The sequence below is a fragment of the Pholis gunnellus genome (assembly GCF_910591455.1).
Source record: "Pholis gunnellus genome assembly, chromosome: 4".
Lineage (NCBI taxonomy): Eukaryota > Metazoa > Chordata > Actinopteri > Perciformes > Pholidae > Pholis > Pholis gunnellus.
This window is the reverse complement of record NC_136530.1, coordinates 17,639,922-17,663,005: the sequence shown is the minus strand read 5'-3', so window position 1 is coordinate 17,663,005 and position 23,084 is coordinate 17,639,922. Positions and strand designations below refer to the sequence as shown.

The following is a 23,084-nucleotide window of genomic DNA, read 5'->3' as shown; positions in this document are numbered from 1 at the left end:
CACACACACACACACACACACACACACACACACACACATGCAGGCAACACTTTCTCAATGGCCGCTCCGGTTCTGCAGCTGCTCTCACGACCTGCAGTTGCCATGGGAATGGGTGAGTGTGTTGCCATGGTTACGTGCTCTGCAGGCTGTACAGTGCGTGGGCATAAGGAACATCTCTCTTTTCTTTCTCGCCCCTCCCTCCCTCTGTCTCTCTCTGTCTCTCTCAGGTTAAAAAATCTACCGTTTACCTTTACTAAGCTGAAAGACCTGGCAGCTCTCTGGCTTTCTGACAATCAGGTATCTCCTCTCACACGCTTACCAAGAGACTGTACTTACAACACACACACAGCTTTAACCAGGCTTTTACTTGAGACAGGTTCCTCATGAATAAAGGTTTTCATCTCTTATCCGGTTTCGTCAGTGTATTTTATTTTTCACATTTATCATTAAAAGCCTGTCTGCTCTTAATGCATAATCATGTCTCCTCCCTCTGTTCTATATCAAAAACCCTTTCAGCTGAGCAGTTGGTATTAGACTTTTATTGTGAAACATTCTTACGTAACGGTACGTAATATGCGTAAACTAAACAGTGACCTCCTCCGTGAGAGTTCTGTGTGTCTTTGACCAATCCACCACCCCTCCCACACCCTTAGTGGACGACTAACTCGCCAGTGTACCACCAAACTTTCAATAACAGTCGCTCCATGTACTACGGCACAAGCTCGGCGCGCCACTCGTTGTCACTTGCTCAGACTGAATGCAAAAATGTCAACATTAAACGAATCCGTGGTTTGCAAAAATGCACAATGCCAAAAAATGTTCCTGGCAACAGGGCTGTTAAACTTTATGTGTGCATCAATGTTAGCAAAAGTGATATTCAAATGAATGTTTTTCTCAGTGAACGTACCCTCAAGAATACTAATGTTATCGTGTGTGTGTGTGTGTGTGTGTGTGTGTGTGTGTGTGTGTGTGTGTGTGTGTGTGTGTGTGTGTTTGCAGTCCAAGGCTCTGATCCCACTGCAGACAGAAGCCCACCCTGAAACCAAACAGAAGGTTTTGACCAACTACATGTTTCCTCAGCAACCGCGACATGATGAGGGTACAAACTGTGTGTGTGTGTGTGTGTGTGTATGTTTATGAGTGTGGGTAGACATGTAAAAAAAGGCCAAATTATGTTTTGTATTTGTTTTATTACACTTGGCAATATTACAAGCATAGCATTTGTTACATTATAGGATGTTGTGTGCTCTGAAGTTATGTGTAACATGAACGTGTGCACGTGTTATTTGTGTGTTTGTAAATGTACACGTGAATTGAATTAACTGAAGTGTGTCTAACATGTAGACCTATTATTGAAGAGCAGTTTGTCCTTGGTGTGTGTGTGTGTTTGTGTGTGTGTGTGTGTGTGTGTGTGTGTGTGTGTGTGTGTGTGTGTACAGATTACCAGTCGGACAGTGACAGCTTTAATCCTACTCTGTGGGAGGAGCAGAGACAGCAGAGGATGACTGTGGCCTTTGACTTTGACGACAAGAAAGAAGAGGAAGACAACTCTGGGAAGGTCAAGGTCAGTTTGATGCGCATAATGTCCAACACAGCATTGGAGGGGGCGACAAAGCATTTCCCTGCACAAAATAAAATCGCTAAATGATCTTGGAGATTTTAATAATTTTGTGTTGAGTGAACCTCAAGGTTATATTTTAAAGTAAACATTCAAAAATGTATTTCCAGTTCGAAATGCATTCCTTGAAAACCTGCAGTTCTTTACATATTGCTATTATATTATCTTCAGATTTATGACAATAAATAACAAAAGAAAGAAATGAATGAAAGCAACCTTTTTATAGAATTCCTGTCTTGTTTGAGATGTTTTAAAGTTTCACATTATGCGAACACACTTCTTTATATCATTCGAACAAATGCTTGCTCAGTGTGTATTCTTTATTTGTGTACACTCAACTGATTTCCATGTTTGCGTACAGGTGGAGATAAACCTAAAGCGCTACCCAACACCCTACCCCGAGGACCTTAAGAACATGGTCAAGTCAGTGCAAAGCCTTGTGGGTAAAAGCGTACACGCCGGACACGGGCACCAGCACCAGCACCAACACCAGCACCAGCACCAGCACCAGCATCAGCATCAGCATCCGCATCAGCATCCGCATCAGCACCAGCACCAGCTGAGCACAGGCACTGCCACCTCGGCAGGAACCAACATGGAACACACACACCTCAGCAAAGAACAGTACGAACCACCGTGGCCCCTGCCTCCGAAAGAGGTAGGAAACACACAGATCCACACATAAATGTGCTCGATATCACAAAACAGTACATGTCGGTGTATCGGTGTGTATAAGACACGCATCACAAATGATCTGTGCGTGTGTTTTCCAGGTGACAGACAGAGAGATGCAGGACTTCTCTCAGTCTCAGCTAATGGATCAGGGATCAATGCATAACTCTGGCATTGACATTCCCAAGAGGAAGGACAAAGAGGACCTGACGGAGAGCTCAGAGGTTTGTCACACACACACACACACACACACACACACACATACACAACAAAGTACATTCAAACTGAATTGTGGCTCCATGCTCCATTTGGTGATTTTAGCTTGTTATTATACAGTTACCCAATTCAAGTCACCTTGCACAGCCATATTCATAATTATTTTAAGTCACCATGTCTCTGTTCTTATTTGTACAGTTATCAGGGAAATAAATTATGGACAATGTCACTAAAATGTATTCCTAAACAAAATATTCAATTGTGTATTAGTTGGACATTTAAAAGATATATGCATGTATTTACATCAAAGTGTATGTGCATGTCTTATGACCTCTATATTAGATTGTTCAAAGCTTTCCACTACAGCAGCTTTAACTGACATTACTTTCACAGCCTGACAGGACGAGCAGCATCCCGCTTCAGAGATATTATATTTATAAGGTTAAAAAATTGAAGAGCTTAAATTTTTGAGTGAATGATTCCAGCTGGTGCTCACTATCCACAACTTGGTGGCCATTAGCCTATTAGTTCACAGGCTCCTAGCTAGTGCTGCCCAAGGCTGTTTTACTGTACTGTAGCTACCTGATGTGAACCTGTGCGCTTTGTCTCCCCACAGGACTCGATGGGCGGCTCTCCCAACGACATCCGTATTTCCGACATGAGGCCCACCCTGGTGGAGCCGCCGATGTACAAACCAAAGGTGGTTCTGCTGGGGAAGGACAAGAAAGGTACTGTATGTGCGCAGCGACACAGAGAGCCTTGTAGACATACATGTAGACACAGTAATTTAATGTGGTCTATTGTAAAGCGCTGTGGGGCATGTTGTAATGGTGTCCACTAATTAGTCATGGTGGTAAGCGGATTAATTCCAGCACATAACAGAGAGCGGGAGGGAATATCATAAACCTCTTTAGTGAATCTAGATTCCAGTCTTAAGTGTTCAGCCTTTTGCTCGACCCTTTTTATATGTTTTGCCTCGAAGGCCTCAGTTTCATCTGAAGTATACCAAAGTTTTACAGATGAGCCCAATGCTAATTTCACTGCCCTTTCAAAAATCCTTTTTTTCCTTTCTAAATAATTGACTGCATTAATCCCGTCTACTGAACAAAATAGTTTATTATCTCTGTGACGAACTGCAGCTCTGTCTAATTCAGAGCTCAGAGCGTCATGTAATCTACTCCTTTGTCAGGGAACTTGCTGTGAAATGATTAAAACTCAAACGGCTTGTCTGTCCTGGTGATGAGTGTAAATTCTTAATGAAGGATCTTGTGGCGAAGTTAATAAGAAGCTTTCTTCGGTTGGTTTTGTCAAGATCTTGATAGGTTTGACTCATGAGCCCACTGGCCCGTCCTGTACGTCTTTCTACAACTGTTGTGTTTGTTTTGATGACGCTTTCTTTCGAGGTCTCCCTTTCAAAAGAGCTTCTTGATTAAAATGGGACTAGTGTGGTTAATTGAAAAGTTCACAGTTTAGTTTCAATATCCAAATGGTGAGCTGGGATTTGGGAGGATTACTTAGTCTTAATAAGGGTCTATATCTTTAACATAAGATTACATTTGTGAAAACTGTTGGTTTTCCTGTGAGGATGATTTCTTAGTTCTGCAATAGCTTCACTCACAAACGTTTCCCTTTTGTCTCCTCAACCTTCAACCTGCACATTAGATGCAAACACAAAATACATCTGGAGCTGCAACTAAGGATTGTTTGAATTGTTCATTTATCTTTAATGAGCCAAGTCTGTTCACTTTATACGTAGAGAAATCAATCAGCTAATCACAGAATCTACTGTCACCGTGGGTTTACATATGGCCCTCCCTATCAATGAATCACTTGATATCACGATAAAGATCCAAATCCAGGGGGATAAGATACAGACTACAGGTTTTTTTCAGACATGATGACACAAAGGCAGAAGAAGAGAATGTGACATTTTCACTGAATAGAGCTGTCTGTCTCTCTCTGTCTCTAGAGTCTACAGATGAAGAGGTGGATAAGCTCCACTGTCTGAACCACAGCGGCTCCTCAGCCACTTACTCCGACTACTCTCCCTCACAGGGCTCCTCCGGCTCCTCCAACCCGCCCGGCAACGCTCACCCACACCCACACCCACACCAACACCAACACCCACACCAACACCAACACCCACACACACACACACACACACACTCTCACGCACACCCACACCCACATCCACATGCTCCAGCCCTTCCGGCCCTAAACAAGGACCAGGCCCCTCAAACACACTGGACCAACAGGTAACTGCTTCATCTTAAATTTCATCACATCCCTCTGACTATCCATCATATATTCTCCTCTTTCCATTCCAACCCCCCTCCAATCTCCGGCAATCTCCTTCATCTATCATCCATCTGTCCAATTGCCCAATCCATCCTCTCCTTCCTCCATCTTTCTGTGACTTTGTCATCTCTCTGCTCGCTCAGTCAAGGTCAGAGAGACTCATAAGGAGCTGTCCAGTTCCGGCTTCAGTACAATCTCGAAAATTGATTTACACCGCCGCATAAAAATCATCAAACAAAGAGGCTTGGTCTTTTTGCTGAAGTTGTTGTGATGCTGTGACATCAACATATAATTGCATACCATATTTTGGGCTGGTTTTGAGCTGTAATTGGGGGGGGGGGGGGGGGGTTGCATTTGGATTAATGTTAGCCACTGATTTCTCAGTGGTTACCGATATTTTTGATGCATTAAACATCAACGTTTCGCTAAATTTACAATATTTAATTTTAAAGTTGAAGCATATTTTCTGATAATTTATATACCAACACACCAATACTTACAAGCAAAATCAGCAACATAAGATTTTCTTTTTTTTATTTATATTTATGGGTCGTGATAAAAAACTGCAGGATATTTTGCGGAGAACTTTTAACACAAAATCCATAAGAGTAGTGCAAAAACACATTTAAAAAGTAATTTCCAGGCTGTGGAACAAAAATCACTTTCTAGACAATTTTTTCTTAGTTCACCTTAGATCACCTTAGAAAGATGGGTTTAAGGTATAGGCCATGGCCTATACCTTAAACCCATCTTTGGCTCTAATAGTCCGTGTTGGTGCAGACGTAGATAGACGTAGACGTTCATATTAGTTCTTCCAGGGATCTAAAGATTCTGATTTATCGTCGCACATGTTGGATTTGTCCCATACCTGTTTGTTTATTTGGTTTCCTCTCTGACACCACAGGGTCTGAACAGATATTTAGTCCATCTTTTAATAGAACAGTAACTGTAACCTTTTCCACTGGAATAGTACGTGTATAATAAAGTTAACAATCATTTCCTCGTCCTCACTCTTCCCATGCCTCTCCTCGCTCTAAGGAGCCCCCGCAGGGTGAAAGCTGGCTTTGGTATTTTTTGACATTTAAGTTGTCATTTTACACGCCCTGGGGTGATGTACAGATCACAATCTGTGTGCTCGTCTCTTTGTCTGTGTACTTGTGAAAAGTGTGGTATTTGCAAACTGCGAGTTGCAGTGAGGGAGGTTGAAGGCATTAATGTTTCCTGTTCAAAGCTGCTCTCGGAAACATTAATTACCACAAACATGGTTGTTGGCCAAATTGATCTTCCAGAGAGAGCGAGATAAAGTTATGTTGTTCCAATGCCCATTGGCTCTGATCAAATATACAGCACATAATAGTGGCACTTCAGTATAATTCAGTTCATTTTATAATTTTCCGCAGCACAATTAGTGTTTCATATTTTCTATGTTTGCAGACTGGCTCAGTCTTTCCCCAAACCCATTGACTCCAAGCCCCTGCTATCTCAGAGAGAAACCCCTCCATCAGGAACCCTGCAGCAGCGCGGCGATCGACGCCCACTGAGCGAGCCTTTTGATTGGTCTGAGGCTCCTCACTATGACAACACAGGTTTTGATCCCGAGGAGTCTCCTCTGGATCCTCCGACCTCTACTGGGAGTCAGGGAAACCCGCCGCTGGGCTCCAAACCCCGCAGCCAGTCAACACATGGGCGCCGCCCCCTCCTCAGGCAGGAGCGAATTGTAGGAGTACCTCTGGAGCTTGACACTCAGACGCTCCCCTTCCACGGCAACCAACGCTCCACTCCGGACAATGACCCACAGTCAGGACATCCTTCCCAGAATCCCTGGCAGAACTGGACCAGGACCCCCAGCCCGCTGGAGGACCGAACCGCTTTTCCCTCCAAATTGGACCTGACGCCTAGCTCTAGCCCCAACCCTGACCGCAAGGACCCAAGGTAACTGAAAGGAGCTCCGACAGTCCCACAGTTAGCCCTCAAATGTGTATGTGTTTATATGAAAGGCTTCATGACCCCCAGGGTTTGCAGGTTTTCAGTTCAGCCAACCGTTACAGCAGCATTTGAACCCTTTTCTCTGGTTAAAAAATCAGTATATTGATCTGCCTATCCATCGTACTCCTTTGTTTATATAGTAGATAACGTAAGTAGATGCAGTGCTCTGTAATCATTTTATCATGTGTGTTAAAACTTTTTCCAGGTTTGATTAATGAAAAGGTTGATCAACAAATAATAAATCAAACATTTATGCTTGTTGTCAAGCAAAATTGCCAAACATTGGCCTATCCAAATCTAGGACACGTAAGGGGCGTAGGTCTGTTAGCAGCCATTCTTGCAGCTGTTCTAGCAACAACTTTGCATTTAGAAATCTCCAGACATTCCGGAGGCGGATATCTACGCTTTTCTGGTAACACAAGACCGCACAAAATTTGTAAATTTTCTGATTTCCGGAGTTTTGTACACTTGGATATACTTGTTGTTTTTGTTTTATGGTCTAGAATGATAAATAGATGAATCTAAAAAGTAATTAACAGATTCATCTGTAATGAAAATAGCTGTTTGCTGCAGGCCTAGTGTCAAATGTCACACTGTGAGGGGAGTGACTGCTGTATTATAAACCAACTGATGTTGGCTGTAGTTAACTTGTAGATATGCTAGCATAATACACACTGGTGATATGAAGCTGCTGGACCCCCTCTTCCTTTCTGATCTCATTAACACTAACCTTGTTCCAGACATCATGACACTTCACTTGTTTTTTGCTCTAAGGCTGGAACAAGGCGGAGGGCCTTTGCCCGGCAGCTGGACGTACCACGACAATCAGGGGGAGCAGAACAGGAAGGATCAGCTAAGTGTCAGCGGGGGCAACAAGGTGACCGTGGTGATGAGTAAAAGCTCGGACCGCCTGTCCCCCATGATGAGGGAGACAAGATCCAAGTTTAAGAAGTCACAGAGCATCGACGAGATCGACATTGGCTCCTACAAGGTCTACAGGTATAGGCTTGTTGTTATTCTTCTTAACAATAGCATTGTCAATCATGTCAGTGGGTCAAGTGACTGCAAAGTTGTAGCTGATTTATCTTGTTCTTTCTACAGTATACCCGTGGACAGCTACAGTTCATCCATTGAGCAACAGACTAGTTTGGACCGTCAAGACATGCCCGGTTCTATGGAGCAGACCAACATGTCACGGTCACAGTCTGCCCCCATGTTAGACGATGAGCTGATCTTCCCAGGACACGGAGCCAGCAACCAGAACCAGTCGGGACAGAACCAAAAACCTGCCATCCCGCACAAGGCCTACCACTTTGACCACAACTACAACCCCCAGGTTAGTAGCTTGTCTCTTTCTTTAACCTGCAATTACTTTTTACAAGTTATTTCCACTTGAGGCCTGTGGAAATACAATTTTGACGTATCATCACCTTTGGTGATATGGTGAGCTTGTGAGTGAACATTTATTTATTACACATCCAGCAGTTATGGAGCAATATTGTTTTATTTTGGGTCTGGTTTCTGGGAACCTGCCGAATATCAGTTCAATATTCGCTCTCTATTAGTTCTGGTTTTGGTCTCCAACAGCAAAGAAATATCTGTCTCTTTAGCCGCTAAATTATCCACTATGTTTACCAAGTCGTCTCTAACTGTGTTTGTCTGCTGTTTTGGTAATCATTCTTTTAAATTCTGTTTTTTGAATAGCTTTCATGTAGTTCATGTTCAACTGTACTGCAGCCATATGAAAAGATATTTAGATTTCAAGATGCCCAAAGTCACTCTACAGATTATTTTTTAACTATCTTTAAGAGAAATCCACTTAAAATCAGTGTTGTATGACAACAAAAATACCTGAAAACTTGTCATGGACTTACTGGTAACCGTTCTAACCAATCAGGTGACCATGGACCGACGGGTACCTCCCCCCTTCCCCAACACACCAGATTATGTCAACCACTCATCGAAAGCCTTGGAGTACATCAATCAACCAGGGAAGACATTACCCAAGGAGTTGGTGAGCCCTCGGTATCGTGCATATCCACCGCTGGAGATGTTTTCTTTCCCCCAATCGCCAATCAACCAGGATGGTCCGCCCAGCCAGCATCAGCAGCCGATCCCGGCACAGCGCTCTAGGCCAGGGTTTTTGAGGAGAGCAGATTCATTGGTGAGCTCTACAGAGCTCGCTTTGTTCCGCAGAGTCCATGAAGCCCAGCAGGAGGCGCTGCAGGAAGCTCAGTATAGACAGCAGGTAAGACATCTGATGTTTGAAAAATAATGCTTCTTTGTGTATGTGTGTGTGTGTGTCTGTTTTAGTTGTCAAAAATAATTCAATCAAATGAATAATATCATGCAAACGTTAAAGCTTTCTGTTAAATATCAATCCACCACATCGTCCTTTTAGGTTTAATGTGGAGGTCTCTTGATTGTTGTAAACTCTCCTGTCTTCAGGCGGACCCCCCTCTTTATGGTCGGGCTCTGGCCTACTCCACCCCCATGGAGCACTCTGCTCTCACCAACATGGCCGACAGCCAGAGCCAGATGATGCACAACAAGAGAAACGGTCGCTACGATGACGACTATCCCACCTACCAGGAACAGAAGAAGCCCATGATTGGTTATCCGACCAAGAGCCTGACTCAGCGCCGTCCCCTGTCTGCCAGGAGCTACAGTACTGAGACTTATGGAGCATCTCAGGTAAACTGCCTGTCACTGTCTGGCTACAGGGGCCTTGATAACCCTGCACACACTGCCCCAGCTGATTTAGTTGTTCTCTCATCTGCCTCTTTCCTGTTGATGCGGTTTTTAGGCACCAGTGTCTTTTGTTGAGATTCTGAATTGTTACACATCAAGTGAAAACCTGGGCACATAACCAGTGGTGGGTTTGATGTTGAGCCTGGTATGAACCGCTAGAAAACCGGGCTATGGATCATAACTGATCTTTTAACGGTATTAACTTTGGCTGTAGGCTACAGTAAAACAAATTAAGAAATTAGAACACTAAACAACTTAAAAATATTTGTATTTGCAAACACTGATGAATTATTTTGTGAAATACACAGCTTTATTACACTGATTATACTATGTATTCAAAATTAAATAATCCTTAACCCTTAGAGTTAAGTGAATTATTTCTCTGGTTTTAAAATCGTGGCCTGGCATTTGGCCGTAATGCCATCAAAAAAAGGACCACACCAAAATACAAGTGACCTTGCTCTTAAAATGGTGGAAATCCAGGCCTAGCTGCAATTAATAATTATTGTCGGAATTGATTAATCTGCTGATTAGTAAATGTACAGTAATACTGTCGCAAAAGTCACCAGACACCAACAAAGGCGAAAAAAGCAATACTGTGTTTCTGGATCACAGGATTGAGGTACAAAACATTTTACTTCCACACTAGAGACCGGGGGCTTTCAGTAAACTTTGGTTTCTGATAACCATGACCACCATCCTTCCCTCACCTTTCCCTTGTAGATTAGTTGGCTAAAAATGAATGAAATTACCAAAAACACTTGTACTTGTAAGGTACTGACAAACAGCCTAGTCTTACAAACAGTATTTGTCATAGAGGTATGAGGACTTGGTATTGCAGAGAATGTATTTGACTTAGTGGAAACATTTTTATCCATCCACTTTCCTCCAATTACCTGGGTCCGGGTCATTGCAGCAGCAGACTAAGCAGAGTAGTGCAGGTGTCCTTTGCCTCAGCCATATCCCCTAGATCCCACGGCATTCCCCTAAGTGCATAAATAATCCCTTCAGCATGTTCTGGGTTTGCCCCAAGTCAGACTTTCCAAAAATAGTCACGGAGAGGTGACCAGCTGCATGCTGATCAGATGGGCAAAGCACCTCATCTGGCAGCTTTCAGCATGAAAGGAACAGGGCACAGGAAGGAAACTAGGAAACTCACATTGAACACTTATGACTGCAGTCTTCTTCGTGCTGTATTTCACCAAAGCACCAGGCTGAAGGTGAATGTCGGATTGTACATCACCTGTTGTGTAAACAGTGTTTGCATTACTTCAGTCTTTGTGCTCATCTGCCTGGCATTCGCACGTTCCATTCAACCCTCGCGACAACCACGCAATATTAAACTAGCCAGCGTCTCACTCAACTGAGCGTCCAACTTTTTCTTATCGTCTTAATAGAATTTGAATCTTTCGTACTTAGGCGCGTCCAGTGTCAGCTCGTCCCACCATGGCTGCCCTGCTGGAGAAAATGCCCCCTGACTACACTCTGGCAACCTGCCCTGAGAAACCCTCTGATGACACCATCAAAGTAAGACCTGGCGTACCACAGAAGCCTGACGACATCACCTCCAGGATGCCTGCCGATTGGAGGCAACAGCTACTTAGGCACATAGAGGCCAAACGATTGGACAGGGTACGTCAATGCAACGCAGAGACACTGAAGAGGGAGATGCACACAAACACACACAGCATTCGGAAGCGCTCCCTGTCTGTATCTGTGTAAGTCTGTGTTGTAAGGTTGACCAGGTTTGTGTCCGGCTGCATGTGTGTCCCATTCACACTGTCGCTCTGTCAGCCTGACCTACTGCACACGCACTAATGATATGATAAAAAATACAAAAAAACTAAATCTGCTTTGTGACAAGAACCCTGTGACGCTTCTTTTTTAAACAACTGAAGAGTCACCAAGATAATTATCGTCAATTGATTTTAAAATGTTTTTTGAAAACATCTTATGCACCTTAATGTTTTAAAAACTTTAGAAGTGCTCATTGGAATATTAATTTATCTTTGGACGGAGCCAGGTTGAATCCGTGTATGACGGGACGCTGCGTCATTAACGGACAATGCATAGTCAAATCAAAATGACAACAGTGCAAGTCATAAGAACCAGTCACATATATTTATATGACAGCAAAACATGACACATCAATCCAGCAGACCTGCAGCGGATCCACGCATTCCACCACACAAGAGCACGAGCCATTCAAATTCTATTCATAAAAATGACACGATAGACAAATGAACATCAGTAACGTTACTGCAGATGTAAACAAACAAACGCAGTTTGTCACTTACCGAATGCTGTTCACTTAAAGTCAAAGTCCATCCTCCTTTCTTTGTTGACAAAGAGTTTATTAATCCCAGTACATCGTTTCAGTTCCAGTAAGAAGTCCTCCTCGATTCATGGACGAATCGACCGCGACGCCGGCCTTGTGAACGTGTTCGTTGATCTGTAGATCCACTCGGGTTTCTCCAAAAGTTTTCAAAGGCACCGTAGTGTCCTGCCGTGCTATGGCGTCCTCAGGTTAGCGTAGCTTTGCTCCAAACACCGAGACGCTCAGTTAAAATGAAACACATTCCCAGCCATAAAATGTGCGACGCTGTCAGCCAGGAACACCGTTCATAAAAATAAATAAACTACACCAAGCAACACACTAAAAATGTTATAATTTATTCCATATCTTTCAATTTGAACTCACATTAGTCACACGCTGGCCCACTGACCAATCACTGCGCACGTTAATGCAGACGTACTTAGCAGGCTACCTGGGTAGCATCGGCATGTCAAAGAAAAAAAACATGTCAAACGAAAGATCTGATTGGTTGAAGACTATGACAATGAACAATATCGTCCCCATTTACTTAAACTGCAAAGGCTCTCTAGCGGACCTCGGGCCTCTCTCCTTGCATAGAGAAATAGGGGCTGAATCTGATTGGATAAAAGATCTCCTTAAAACAAGCTGTGCTGGAAGCAGAGCAACAGAAGAAGACAGGAGCTGTGCAATGAGAAAATAAGATTGTGGGAAAAAAAATTATAATACATGTAGTGTATTTGTGAAAAATTATTAAATTATAAAATAGCTATAACTTTGTGATTCTGTTCAGGCCAGCAGAGAAGGCTTTACTGGCCCTGACGGCCCACCACTGCTGTATAAACATGATAGTGCTATCAGTCTTCTCATCTAACTTTCAGAAAGTTAATGAAAAAAGTTGTCTTTGACATTTGGACAGAGCTGTGTGATGGTGCTGGAATGAAGCATTGAAAAACATTATCGTTAACAGTCTTCAATTAGGGATGGAGGTCATTTTTTCTTTAATTATCCACACATGCAACTACATAGCTAATTTGGAAACGTACACACTAATGCTACAGTGAATTGATCCACCAGTTGTTGCCTGTATGACACAATGTTCTCTGTCTGTATTGACCGATCACAAGCTAACATTTCTCTGTGCTTTTAGCAACTCTGCACTGTTGTTGTTGTTGTTGTTGTTTTATCATTGTTACTGTTGGTTGTTTATTTGTGTGTGTGGAGCTCACAGTGTGTTATCGCCACACTGCACCCCGCTGTGTGGGCTCCGCCCCCCCTCCCCCTGCATTCACCCATGTCATGTGATGTTGTCTCCTCCAATCAGAGTGGTGTCCTAAAGCACAACACGCTCACGCTGGGCATGCTCTGTCAGGGCGGGGGTCACGGCCAGGGGCGCAGCAGCACTTTGAACTTTAATCTTTACAATAACACTAAGCATGAGCCCCCTGCTGGCCGCTGGCTGCCACTACCTCCTCCTCCATCTGCTAAAGCTGTGAGTATCCCTCTGGTACTGGTAACCCCTGGTACTGCTGTTATCACTGCACACTAGCTATTTTCTCTAATTACTAGCTGCTACTGCCTCTTCACCCAGCTACAGCAACCATGAACTATTGTTTAAATGTGTGGCATTATTGCTGTTATAATTTAGATTATTATAAATACCTCGACTACCACCGCAAGCTGTGAGTATTGATGAACTGGGTATTTTGGCGTTCAAATCCCAAGAATCATATTTCATGAGTTTGGACTCAGCTGTAAGACACTTTACCATATTTCAAGGTTCCCAAAATGACAAGGATTGAAGCAGCCCTGCCAACATTGGTCTGCGCAATCCTAAAAAACGACTGTATTCTGTCGATGTACTTGTTGTCTGACACGTGGAGCTGTTGGGCATTACATGTGAACACCACATTCAACCATTTCTACTATGCCACCTGATACAAAAAAATACGTTTGAACTGGGAACACCTGACCCTGAGAACTTGTTTTCTCAAACATCGTTCTTACTGCGGGTAATAGGCTGCTATCTGAACACATGATTAGTGACGAACAGTTGTAGTTATTTCACAGAAGAGATTTCAATATTTCTTTTTTGTCTTTGCTGCTCTTACTGGTTTAAAGTAGGCGGGGGCCCAAAAGTGATGTCACATATTTGTCTGAGCCAATCAGGATTCAGCAACATTTCAATCAGCATCTGATGACAGTTGGTGGGTCAATCACATCTGATCAAACCATGCTCACACAGTCCTGATGAAACAATGTGAGGACATTTTTTTACCTTTAAATTATTGTCTTATTTAATCATTCAGATTTATTTTGTTGCAGAGAAATAAAGCCAAGTTCTCAGGAGCTTTAAGTGAGAAGCTCTCGGTGTAGGAAGGTTTCAATACAAAAACAACGTTTTATTCTGATACAGTATGTATCAGCTGCATCCGTCATCACACCATGTTGACTGGTGGTAACATTGCACAATATGTTACTTCACCTTCTATTTACTTAGCTGTTACAGCTCTACGGTATTCGTCCATAAAAACAACACAACATCCATATAAACATGTCTGAAACTCAGGCAGGCAAAGGTTGATACGTGAGTTAAAGGTAAATGTTCGTTTTCAGTAACGGTCACTGTGTCTCTCTCAGACCCCCTCTCAGCAGGCGGCCATGCTGGATAATGACCAGGAGGGGCTGTCAGGGAGCAACCAGTGGGCTCCCTACTCACTTGGCAGGAGGGACGTCCCACCTGACAACCTCATGAAAAAGGTAAGAGCTGTTCAGTGAACCTTTCAGTCTTAGTTCTCTGTGTTTTATCCAGCCTATACATGGTAGGGATCTTGTGGCTTGGAAGGAAGAAAGGAACTTCGGATAATGTCTTTTAAATACACATGAATAAGCGTCTCTCCAATAACCATTCCTCTGGTGTGGATGTGAGCGTGTCTGTGTGCTGGAGCATTTTCAATGTCTCTAACTTGTCCCTCCGCTGTCCACAGAGTGGCCACTCGCACAACCCTTCGCACCAGTCACACAACACCATGATCGTCACTTCCTCTTCCTCCTCCTCCTCCACTACGCCTCACCGTGTAGTCGTGCAGCAGGGCTACGACGGGATGATGAACAAAGGGGGCCAATACCAACCGGGCATGCCCTTGTCAGTGGTTCCCTCTGGGGGGCCTGGGCAGTACCAAGGCAACATGTCTCAAGGTAAATGGTAATGAATTCAATTAGTTGCCCGAAAATATGTACTTTCGGGGTTGAACGAAAGATACCACTTTGAGTTATAGTGTGAACAAATTGAATTGTTTGGGTTCCAAGCAGTCGTCCAATGAAGTTTGTCAGCCATGTGTCTCAAACCAACAGCCCGCACATTAATCAGTTACAGATAGTATTATTTGAGTGTTACCCGTTTCTTTTTTTTTCCCCGTCCAGGCCATCCCGCTCCTGGACAGGGTTACCCCGGCTCCGGCATGCCCATGGCCCTGTCCCCGTCTGGGAACCAGCCCCAGTACAACCCCCATTCCTCCCACACATCCCATCAGCCCGCCACCAACCCTCAGTACCACGGCAACCAGGGCATGGTCCATAGCAACCAGGGCATGGTCCATAGCAACCAGGGCATGGTCCATAGCAACCAGGGTATGGTCCATAGCAACCAGGGCATGGTCCATAGCAACCAGGTTGTCATGACTCACACCAACCCACGGCCTCAGAGCGCTCGCTGCCTGCTGCAGACTAAAGGCCAGAAGAGCACAGATGGTTTCCAGGAACAGGTATCTGTCTGTCTGTCTGTCTGTCTGTCTGTCTGTCTGTCTGTCTGTCTGTCTGTCTGTCTGTCCGACTGTCCGTCTGTCCGTCTGTCCGTCTGTCCGTCTGTCCGTCTGTCCGTCTGTCCGTCTGTCCTCACTAACCACGTCCCACACTATCTTGGAGGTCTCTTTGGAAAATGGGCTGTGCTCAAATGATGCTAAATACAGAATAACAAGGACACAAAGGATATTAATTGTGTGGGTGTAGTTACCGTTTGACATTAATAAAACAGTACAGATAAAAACAGTAAAACTATTTCAGCCTCATGCACACAAAAAGTAACATTGGTGAGAAATGAATGCTAGATGTAAATGGCTTTGTAGGAAAACAAACCAGCAAGCCAAGTTTGCAGAGAAGTTTGTGGTTACTGTTAACAGATCTGGACATCAAGTGGAATTTTAAGGGTCCACATGAGGCCAACAAGCTGTCAGCGAAAGGACACTAAATATTAACATAACTGGGACATGTTAGTGTACTTTTTTTGCCACCTGACTGCAACAGTTTGTGAGAATAAGCGGGTCTAGAATAAGCCACGGAGGCGTAGTTCTAAATCTGATATTTCACAGATGGAGATCACTGTACCAGTTTAGGTAGGAACATGAAGTCATTCACACCACCCAGATCTGCTGATCTTCCTGCAGGGTTTGGTTTTTCACGTCCTAGAATGAGATGGCTTTCATTATGCCAAATAGAAAAACTCTGACAAGGATATTTGTGGCTCAATTGTGGCTGCCAGAGAAACTGAGGACCTCCAATATAGCTGCCAAAGCGTGTCACACACTGCACGAAAGCACCCTTCCGTCGTTGTACATCTTGTCGACACACTCTATGCTTGTGTAGAAGTTGGTATGATCTTTGTATTTCACTGTCACTTGTCTTTCTTTCTTTTCTGTCTTTCTTTTTCTCCCCTTCCTATCTCTTTGTAGTTGTGTGTGAGAATAGAGAAGAACCCTGGTCTTGGTTTCAGTATCTCTGGTGGCATCAGCGGCCAGGGGAACCCCTTCAAACCCTCTGACATGGTACGACCCGACCCGGCCTGCCAGCCAATCGCAGCCTCCCCGGCTTTACCTCAGAGTTGCCATGGAAACTGCTGCCCGTTACCGCAGTGTTTGGTCTGTCCGTCTGTCTGTGAGGCAGCAGTTGACTTGGTTAAACTTTGAGTCTCTTTGAGTCTGTGATCCTAAACTACAGACTTCTGAAAAACATCAGTTTAAAGTTCATGAATTTGAAGAGGAAAAGAAATCTAAATTGTTGATCAACTATGTTACAACTAAACCTCTTGAAATACTAGAAAGTCTTGTTACCATCACCAAACAGGATAGAAAACTTCAGCAAAATGATACCTGAGTTTGGTAAACTATATAATTAGGAATGATAGTACAAATACCACTTTTGATACCTGATGCACACTGTGCATGCACATATTACTAGTGTGTTTGGTTCATGTTTACAGTGTGCTCATCACTATTAGATACCTTGGAAAATGAAGTTGTGGCAACAAACTTGAATATTTCAGTATCTAGAAATAGATTTGTGCCCACATGTACACATGATGTCTTATTATAAGAAATGCCAAACTCTTTTATCATTTTGACTTCAGGGTTTGACTGGTTCTGTCAGTGTGTGCCTGTGCTGAGAGCCTGTCGGGGTTGCAGATCCCCCAGGCCTGCTGCACATGGCAGTCTGTCCTAGAAACATGCTGCTATAGTCAGTCTAAAGGAGCGAGAGGCTGCTCACGGAGCTCTGACAGCTATTTTCGGGAAGGCTGCTTTAGTTCTGGGACACCGTGGGTGATTTTAGATGTTCAACACTTTGATCTCAGAACGGAAAGCTTGGCAGATTTTACTGCTAGTCAGATGTTGAGGAACTGACGCGACAGCTGGTCTATAAATAGAAAGCCTACAATAAGAGCGCTTTAAAACAGTCGGCCTCCGTGCGGCCCATGTGACAAATGGTGAACTAATTGAAGTCGGGGGCGGGGGTTGATGATATAGAAAACTGTCACTTCATCATTTAACTTAAGTTTTGAGGAGACAAGTAGTGACTCAGATGCTGACACGTACAGTTATTTAATCATTCCCATGTCTACTTGTATCCATAAAGCTTCACCAGCTGCACTCTGGCCATTATTAATGCTCTCAAGTGATTCTCCGACATATTTTGTCAAGTAATTATACTATACATAAAGTATATTTATACAGGAGCAAGGTACACTGTAGGTCTAGATTAAGACATCAATTATCCACCCATTTGAATACCGATTCATGGATATTGAAGAATACTTACGCAATATTTCACATTAGAGTAAAATGTTTACCTTTACCACCATAACGTGACAGTGAATGTCAGTCACCTGCTGATCACCCGGGTATCTGCAGTGATGTCAGTCAACAAATGGGAGTATGTATGGGTCAAACGTTAATGTTCTACTGTGAAATGTGCTGTGATAGGAACTGTGGAAGATATTTGCCCTCTGTTGAAGCTACTTAATCACCTTATTCTTACGTCCATCCACACTCGTGAGGATTCTTGCAGAAGCAGTGGAACGTTGCTTTCATGTTTTTTTCAATGGTTGTCAACCCAGAGCCGATTTGTCTGCAGCTTTAGCTCAAACAAATGCAGAATCCTCTGATTTTGGTTTTTATCATCTTTTCTGACCTACTTCTGAGAACTGTTTTGGTTTGTCTGCATATATATTTGTGACTATCTTAGTCAAACACTTGACATTATTTGGTTTACATTTTCTTTGAATGTAAATTAAGGGCAGACTTGAGGCTAAATTGAGCCAGAGTTTAAATAGTTTAAAGGACTGTGAATCAAAACAGCATGACTGATACATTATACATCTGTGGTTTTGATCCCTGGAGCCGACTCCAGCCACGGCTGTGCAACAGGACTGTGGCGCCCCCTTGTGGTTAGCTTGTTGTTTGCACCCATTCATTTATAGAAGAACACACTTGTAGTTCAGATAAATGAGTGGTCTTTATATTTGTAAATTACAAAAATACAATTGGAACAGTATCATCAGTTTGAATTGTAAATCCTGTTATTTTCAATCAAATTCATCAAAAGATGTTTCTCCTTTTTGTTTTCTGTATTTTAACCTTTTATGGCAAACATCTTAGTCATAGTTTTGCCTGTAACTTCTCTGTCTTCTATCTTTTATAATAGATGAACACATCATCAATATTTCACCATGAAAAAGTGCAGATTTACAAACTTGGTTTATAAACTTGACAGACTAGTTTAGTTTTGTATACTTTGTAAATGTGTATAACAATATTCTTTTTTTATATATACAAGTGTGTATATAACATTTACATTTAGTTTTAATGTAAACAACAAATTATTTAACAATAATCATCATATCAAGATTGATCCAACATTTTTTGTAAAACCTATTATTCACATTCAATTTCAAACAAAAGATTTCTCTCCTTGTTTTCTTTTCTTTGCATTTTCTTTCCCAAAAAATTGATAATTTACAAAACACAATTCTCAAAACAGTTCCCTTATCACGTTGTATCTGACAAGTTGTTTCAAAGTTTAGATCTCTCACTGATTTATTTTATTTATTAACGTTTTCAAGTCCTTAAAACCTGCCACAGGTCATTACCAGGTTTCTAAAATAGAAGAAATGACAAAGATCTTCTACGTTTGACTTAAAAGACAAGCTGTGGCTCTCTAAGCCACTGGGTCAGTTTCCCTTCTGGCTAATTAGGATTCAGCGAGCGGAGACGGTAACTCAGTTCCCGTATTGACAGGAGTGGGATCCTGGGCTTTGATGTATTATCTTCTCAGGCTCGGTTTAAGATCAGAAGACAGGGTTTCAAGGAGCAGAACATGGATTTTTTGTCAGATCTCGGTCATTAACGTTTGAAAATCCAATTTTCTGTTCCTGATGTGGCTAAATATGCTGTCTTTGCACACTGAGCTTGCTGTCGATAACATACTTATTAAATATCATCTTTTGAAGAAAGATAGTATGTTGTCATTGAGCTGCAAAAACCTCAATACTGTCCTGAAATATAAATACATTTTTCTTGATGGAAGGTTTTTGCAGGTCCCTGCAGCTTTGTGTGCAACGGCTTTTTAGTGTGTTTAACTGTTTAATTATTGTGACTAACACCACACAATTTTCAGCTGCTAACAAACGTATTAGTAATGTACAGTGAGCTCCATATTCCACTTTCTCAGGACCTCAGAAGTAAAGTAGTGAAATGAACTGACCTGATCCAAATAACAATCCATGTTTGAAGTATGTCACCAAGTTAGCGAACATTGCGTATATTATGCACCACTTTGCATACAAATGAAACCATGTCACAGCCACATAACCAAAATGATTTGATTGTATACATATATGAGGCTCACTGTATACATGCCAGTGCTACCATAACTGGTAACTAAACAAATGCTTTCTAACATATACACCTCTCTAACATGCAATATATGTGTTTGTTCTTGCATTCACCCATAGACCGTGGTATGAAGGTGCCACTGCACTTTCACTACTGTATTGTATTGTTCACTTTATTTGTCACTGTTCAACACGTGTGCAGCCTGTTGAACCGCGTTGAGTCGATACAACTGCATTGTCCCACACTTTCTGTGTCCAAAAACATCTTTCAGCTCTCCGTGAAAAGATGTTGGTGTTTTTAAAATCTCTGCCTTGGGTTATTGAAGGAAAATATGGGGGATGAAATATCTTCTGCCCATCCCGCTACCTACTTCTTACCCCTAGTCAGTACTCATCCCACACCTATTCTTCTTGCCCTATTCTTCATACAGTATATTGTTACCGTATATATATATATATATACATATATCTATTTCTCTCTCCTCTAACCTGAAATCTATGCAAAGTCCTTATCTGTATAAATAGCCGGCAAACCATTTTGACATGTGTAATCTATGTCTTTTTGGGAGGAATGTTTCACTCAGCATCTGTAAACTATAGATGCCGAAAGTAAGTAAACCCCAGTACTCCAAACTTCAACTATATTTCATCATGAATTGCATGCCTCTCTAAATTTAGAACAAAGAGACTGCATCGGTGAACTGCCTGTATATCTTCGGCAGTAATGTGATCATTTTCTTTTTGGGGGGTGGATATTGAAATGAGAATGAGAAAGGCAAAGATTCTAAACCATCGTGTCCCTGTGTCGTCCTAACGGTGTATCATTTTGACTTATAGGGTATCTTTGTTACTAGGGTACAGCATGACGGGCCCGCCGCCTCCGCCCTGCAGCCTGGAGACAAGATACTGCAGGTAACATCCTCGCACACGTCATCAGCTGGGCCAGAAACAGCCGTGTTCCTGCCCGCTCTCCCCCCCCCCCCCCCCCTAAGCCTTCCCCTGTTTTATAAACACAGAGGCAGAGCATTCAGTAGGAAGCTGTGTACTCTTTACCTGCTCACAGTTAGCTGGACATTTTCTCACACAAGCTGAATTCAACAGAGACGCACCAACACTGATTTGCCACAGTGATTGAGCCAGTGATCACGAACTCACCCGCGGGTGTTATCTCACGATCTAGATTGTGTCAGACTTTAGCATTTTCCCACCTGTATGTTCTGCCTCTGTGTGTACCTGTTGATCCTGAAATCAGGCATGACCCCCCCCCCAAACCCTCTTTCTCTTCCATCATTAGCCAGAGAAAGCCCGAAAGCCAAAGATCACAGGAGGATTTAAGTAGCCTAAAACAATATGTCGTTTATGATATTATTATGACTATTACTATGAGACTGAGGAAATTATTTTGAAGGCCATTTTGTAGGAAATCCAGGCTGAACTAACTTTCAGCTTCGTAATCAGTTGTAACAACTGTGGGACTACAGTGTTGATCATGGCGACCACTTAGATATTGCAGCAGAGTTGGTTTGTAGTTTATTGTCGGACTAAAGAGTTTCTGCCTGCACCTGTCATTGGGGTCATCATGAAACACATTACGAAGAACATTTAAGTATGACAAGCATGAAAGGAAAAAAAGTACAAAAGTTAAACTACCAGTCGTTGACATAGACAGACGCATCAGCAAACGGGGCATTCACACATGGATTTTTATGAAGTATTAGTTGCCACTTAGATATTTCCAGGTCAAGTAACTCTCATTCTAGTACAGTAACTTTGGATAAGATTTCTGCATTGCATTGTGCAGTAAGAATTACAGTATGCTATTTTTGAGATGAGTAGATTTGTTTCTCTGAAATAGAATGAAAGAAACGGGGGTGCACTACAGGTAAACATTCATTTTATTGGCTGAAATTGCGTTTCATTGCAGTATCCCTGCATTGTTTCACCTTGCAGGGATACTTTCCCAGGGGCAACAAAAAGCGATCAATTTTCACCTCCCATGTAGATCAGTCAAATTGAATCAATAAACATGACACAGAAATTATTCATAATCATTGACTTTATTTATATTTACTGTAGCAATTATTTCAAAGTACAGTGCTAGAGCAGAGTCCAAAAGGAAGCGTGAGGATTGTACTGTGAGGTCAAAATGAGATGCCAGCTCTTTACCATGACAGATTGACTTCCCCCTCTTCCTTTCATGTTTTACTCCCCCCCCCCCCCTCTCCTCCCCCTTCATCTTCTCTCCACAGATGTACAGTCTAGCTGGATGAACTCATCTAAAAGCCCTTTTTTGTCTTTACCCCTTCTCTCTCTACAGCATGACTGTGTAGCTCCTCCTCTTCTCTCTCTTTTCCCCAACAGTGATGTGTTACTGAGATAATGATGGCAGTGACCCTCCATCCTTCCACACACACACACACACACACACACACACACACACACACACACACACACACACACACACACATAGACATATGTATGGAAATACTGCAGCACACATACCTCTATACATACATGCACACACACACACATGCTGTTGACTGTGCTGCGTGTTTGCCTTGCAGGCTAACGGACATAGTTTTTTACACATGGAGCACGAGACAGCCGTCTCTCTGCTGAAGAGTTTCCAGCGGACGGTGGACATGTTGGTTCTGAGAGACAGCAGCACTTGCTAAAAAATAGTTTTATAACAAACAAACAAAAAAAAAACACAACAACGCTTCTCTACTCTGCTCATCGCCATCCCATGCCACCCCACCTGCCCTCCGCTGGAGGCTTGTGGAACTGAAATATGAGCCGCCTTTTTTACCTTTTTAGGGGAACACGCAGACATTTATTTGCCTATTGCTGGACCAAAGGCAAATACTAGTGCCAAATGTACCATAGGAAACATATCGGCTCTTCTGTCTCCCGGCGGTCAGGGACCTGATCGACGTCTGGACAGACAACAAGAGGACTCCTTGAGTTCCTACAGGGCTGCTGCAGTTTGGATTTTGTGGTTGTTAATTCGGCGGTCATCTGATCAGTTTGAATAGTTTTGTTTGGGGTGTTTCAGCTTTGCTCCACTG

The 23,084-nt window shown here is 42.8% G+C and overlaps 1 protein-coding gene across 1 annotated transcript in view; it reads left to right on the top strand.

The window, feature by feature from the left end:
- Window positions 1-22,691, top strand: part of lrrc7 (leucine rich repeat containing 7) — a gene marked incomplete at both ends in the record, with an annotated part of 59,820 nt that extends 37,129 nt beyond the window's left edge. The window contains 20 exons of the mRNA XM_079157230.1: window positions 228-297; window positions 1,000-1,099; window positions 1,440-1,564; window positions 1,980-2,276; window positions 2,392-2,514; window positions 3,123-3,234; window positions 4,476-4,761; window positions 6,239-6,736; window positions 7,565-7,789; window positions 7,892-8,126; window positions 8,688-9,038; window positions 9,239-9,484; window positions 10,961-11,173; window positions 13,180-13,347; window positions 14,496-14,615; window positions 14,843-15,053; window positions 15,279-15,619; window positions 16,583-16,675; window positions 20,854-20,928; window positions 22,581-22,691. Of these exons, the coding sequence (XP_079013356.1) occupies window positions 228-297; window positions 1,000-1,099; window positions 1,440-1,564; window positions 1,980-2,276; window positions 2,392-2,514; window positions 3,123-3,234; window positions 4,476-4,761; window positions 6,239-6,736; window positions 7,565-7,789; window positions 7,892-8,126; window positions 8,688-9,038; window positions 9,239-9,484; window positions 10,961-11,173; window positions 13,180-13,347; window positions 14,496-14,615; window positions 14,843-15,053; window positions 15,279-15,619; window positions 16,583-16,675; window positions 20,854-20,928; window positions 22,581-22,691 (4,000 nt within the window). The remainder of the gene's footprint in view (window positions 1-227; window positions 298-999; window positions 1,100-1,439; window positions 1,565-1,979; window positions 2,277-2,391; window positions 2,515-3,122; window positions 3,235-4,475; window positions 4,762-6,238; window positions 6,737-7,564; window positions 7,790-7,891; window positions 8,127-8,687; window positions 9,039-9,238; window positions 9,485-10,960; window positions 11,174-13,179; window positions 13,348-14,495; window positions 14,616-14,842; window positions 15,054-15,278; window positions 15,620-16,582; window positions 16,676-20,853; window positions 20,929-22,580) is intronic.
- Between the last annotated feature and the right edge of the window lie 393 nt (window positions 22,692-23,084).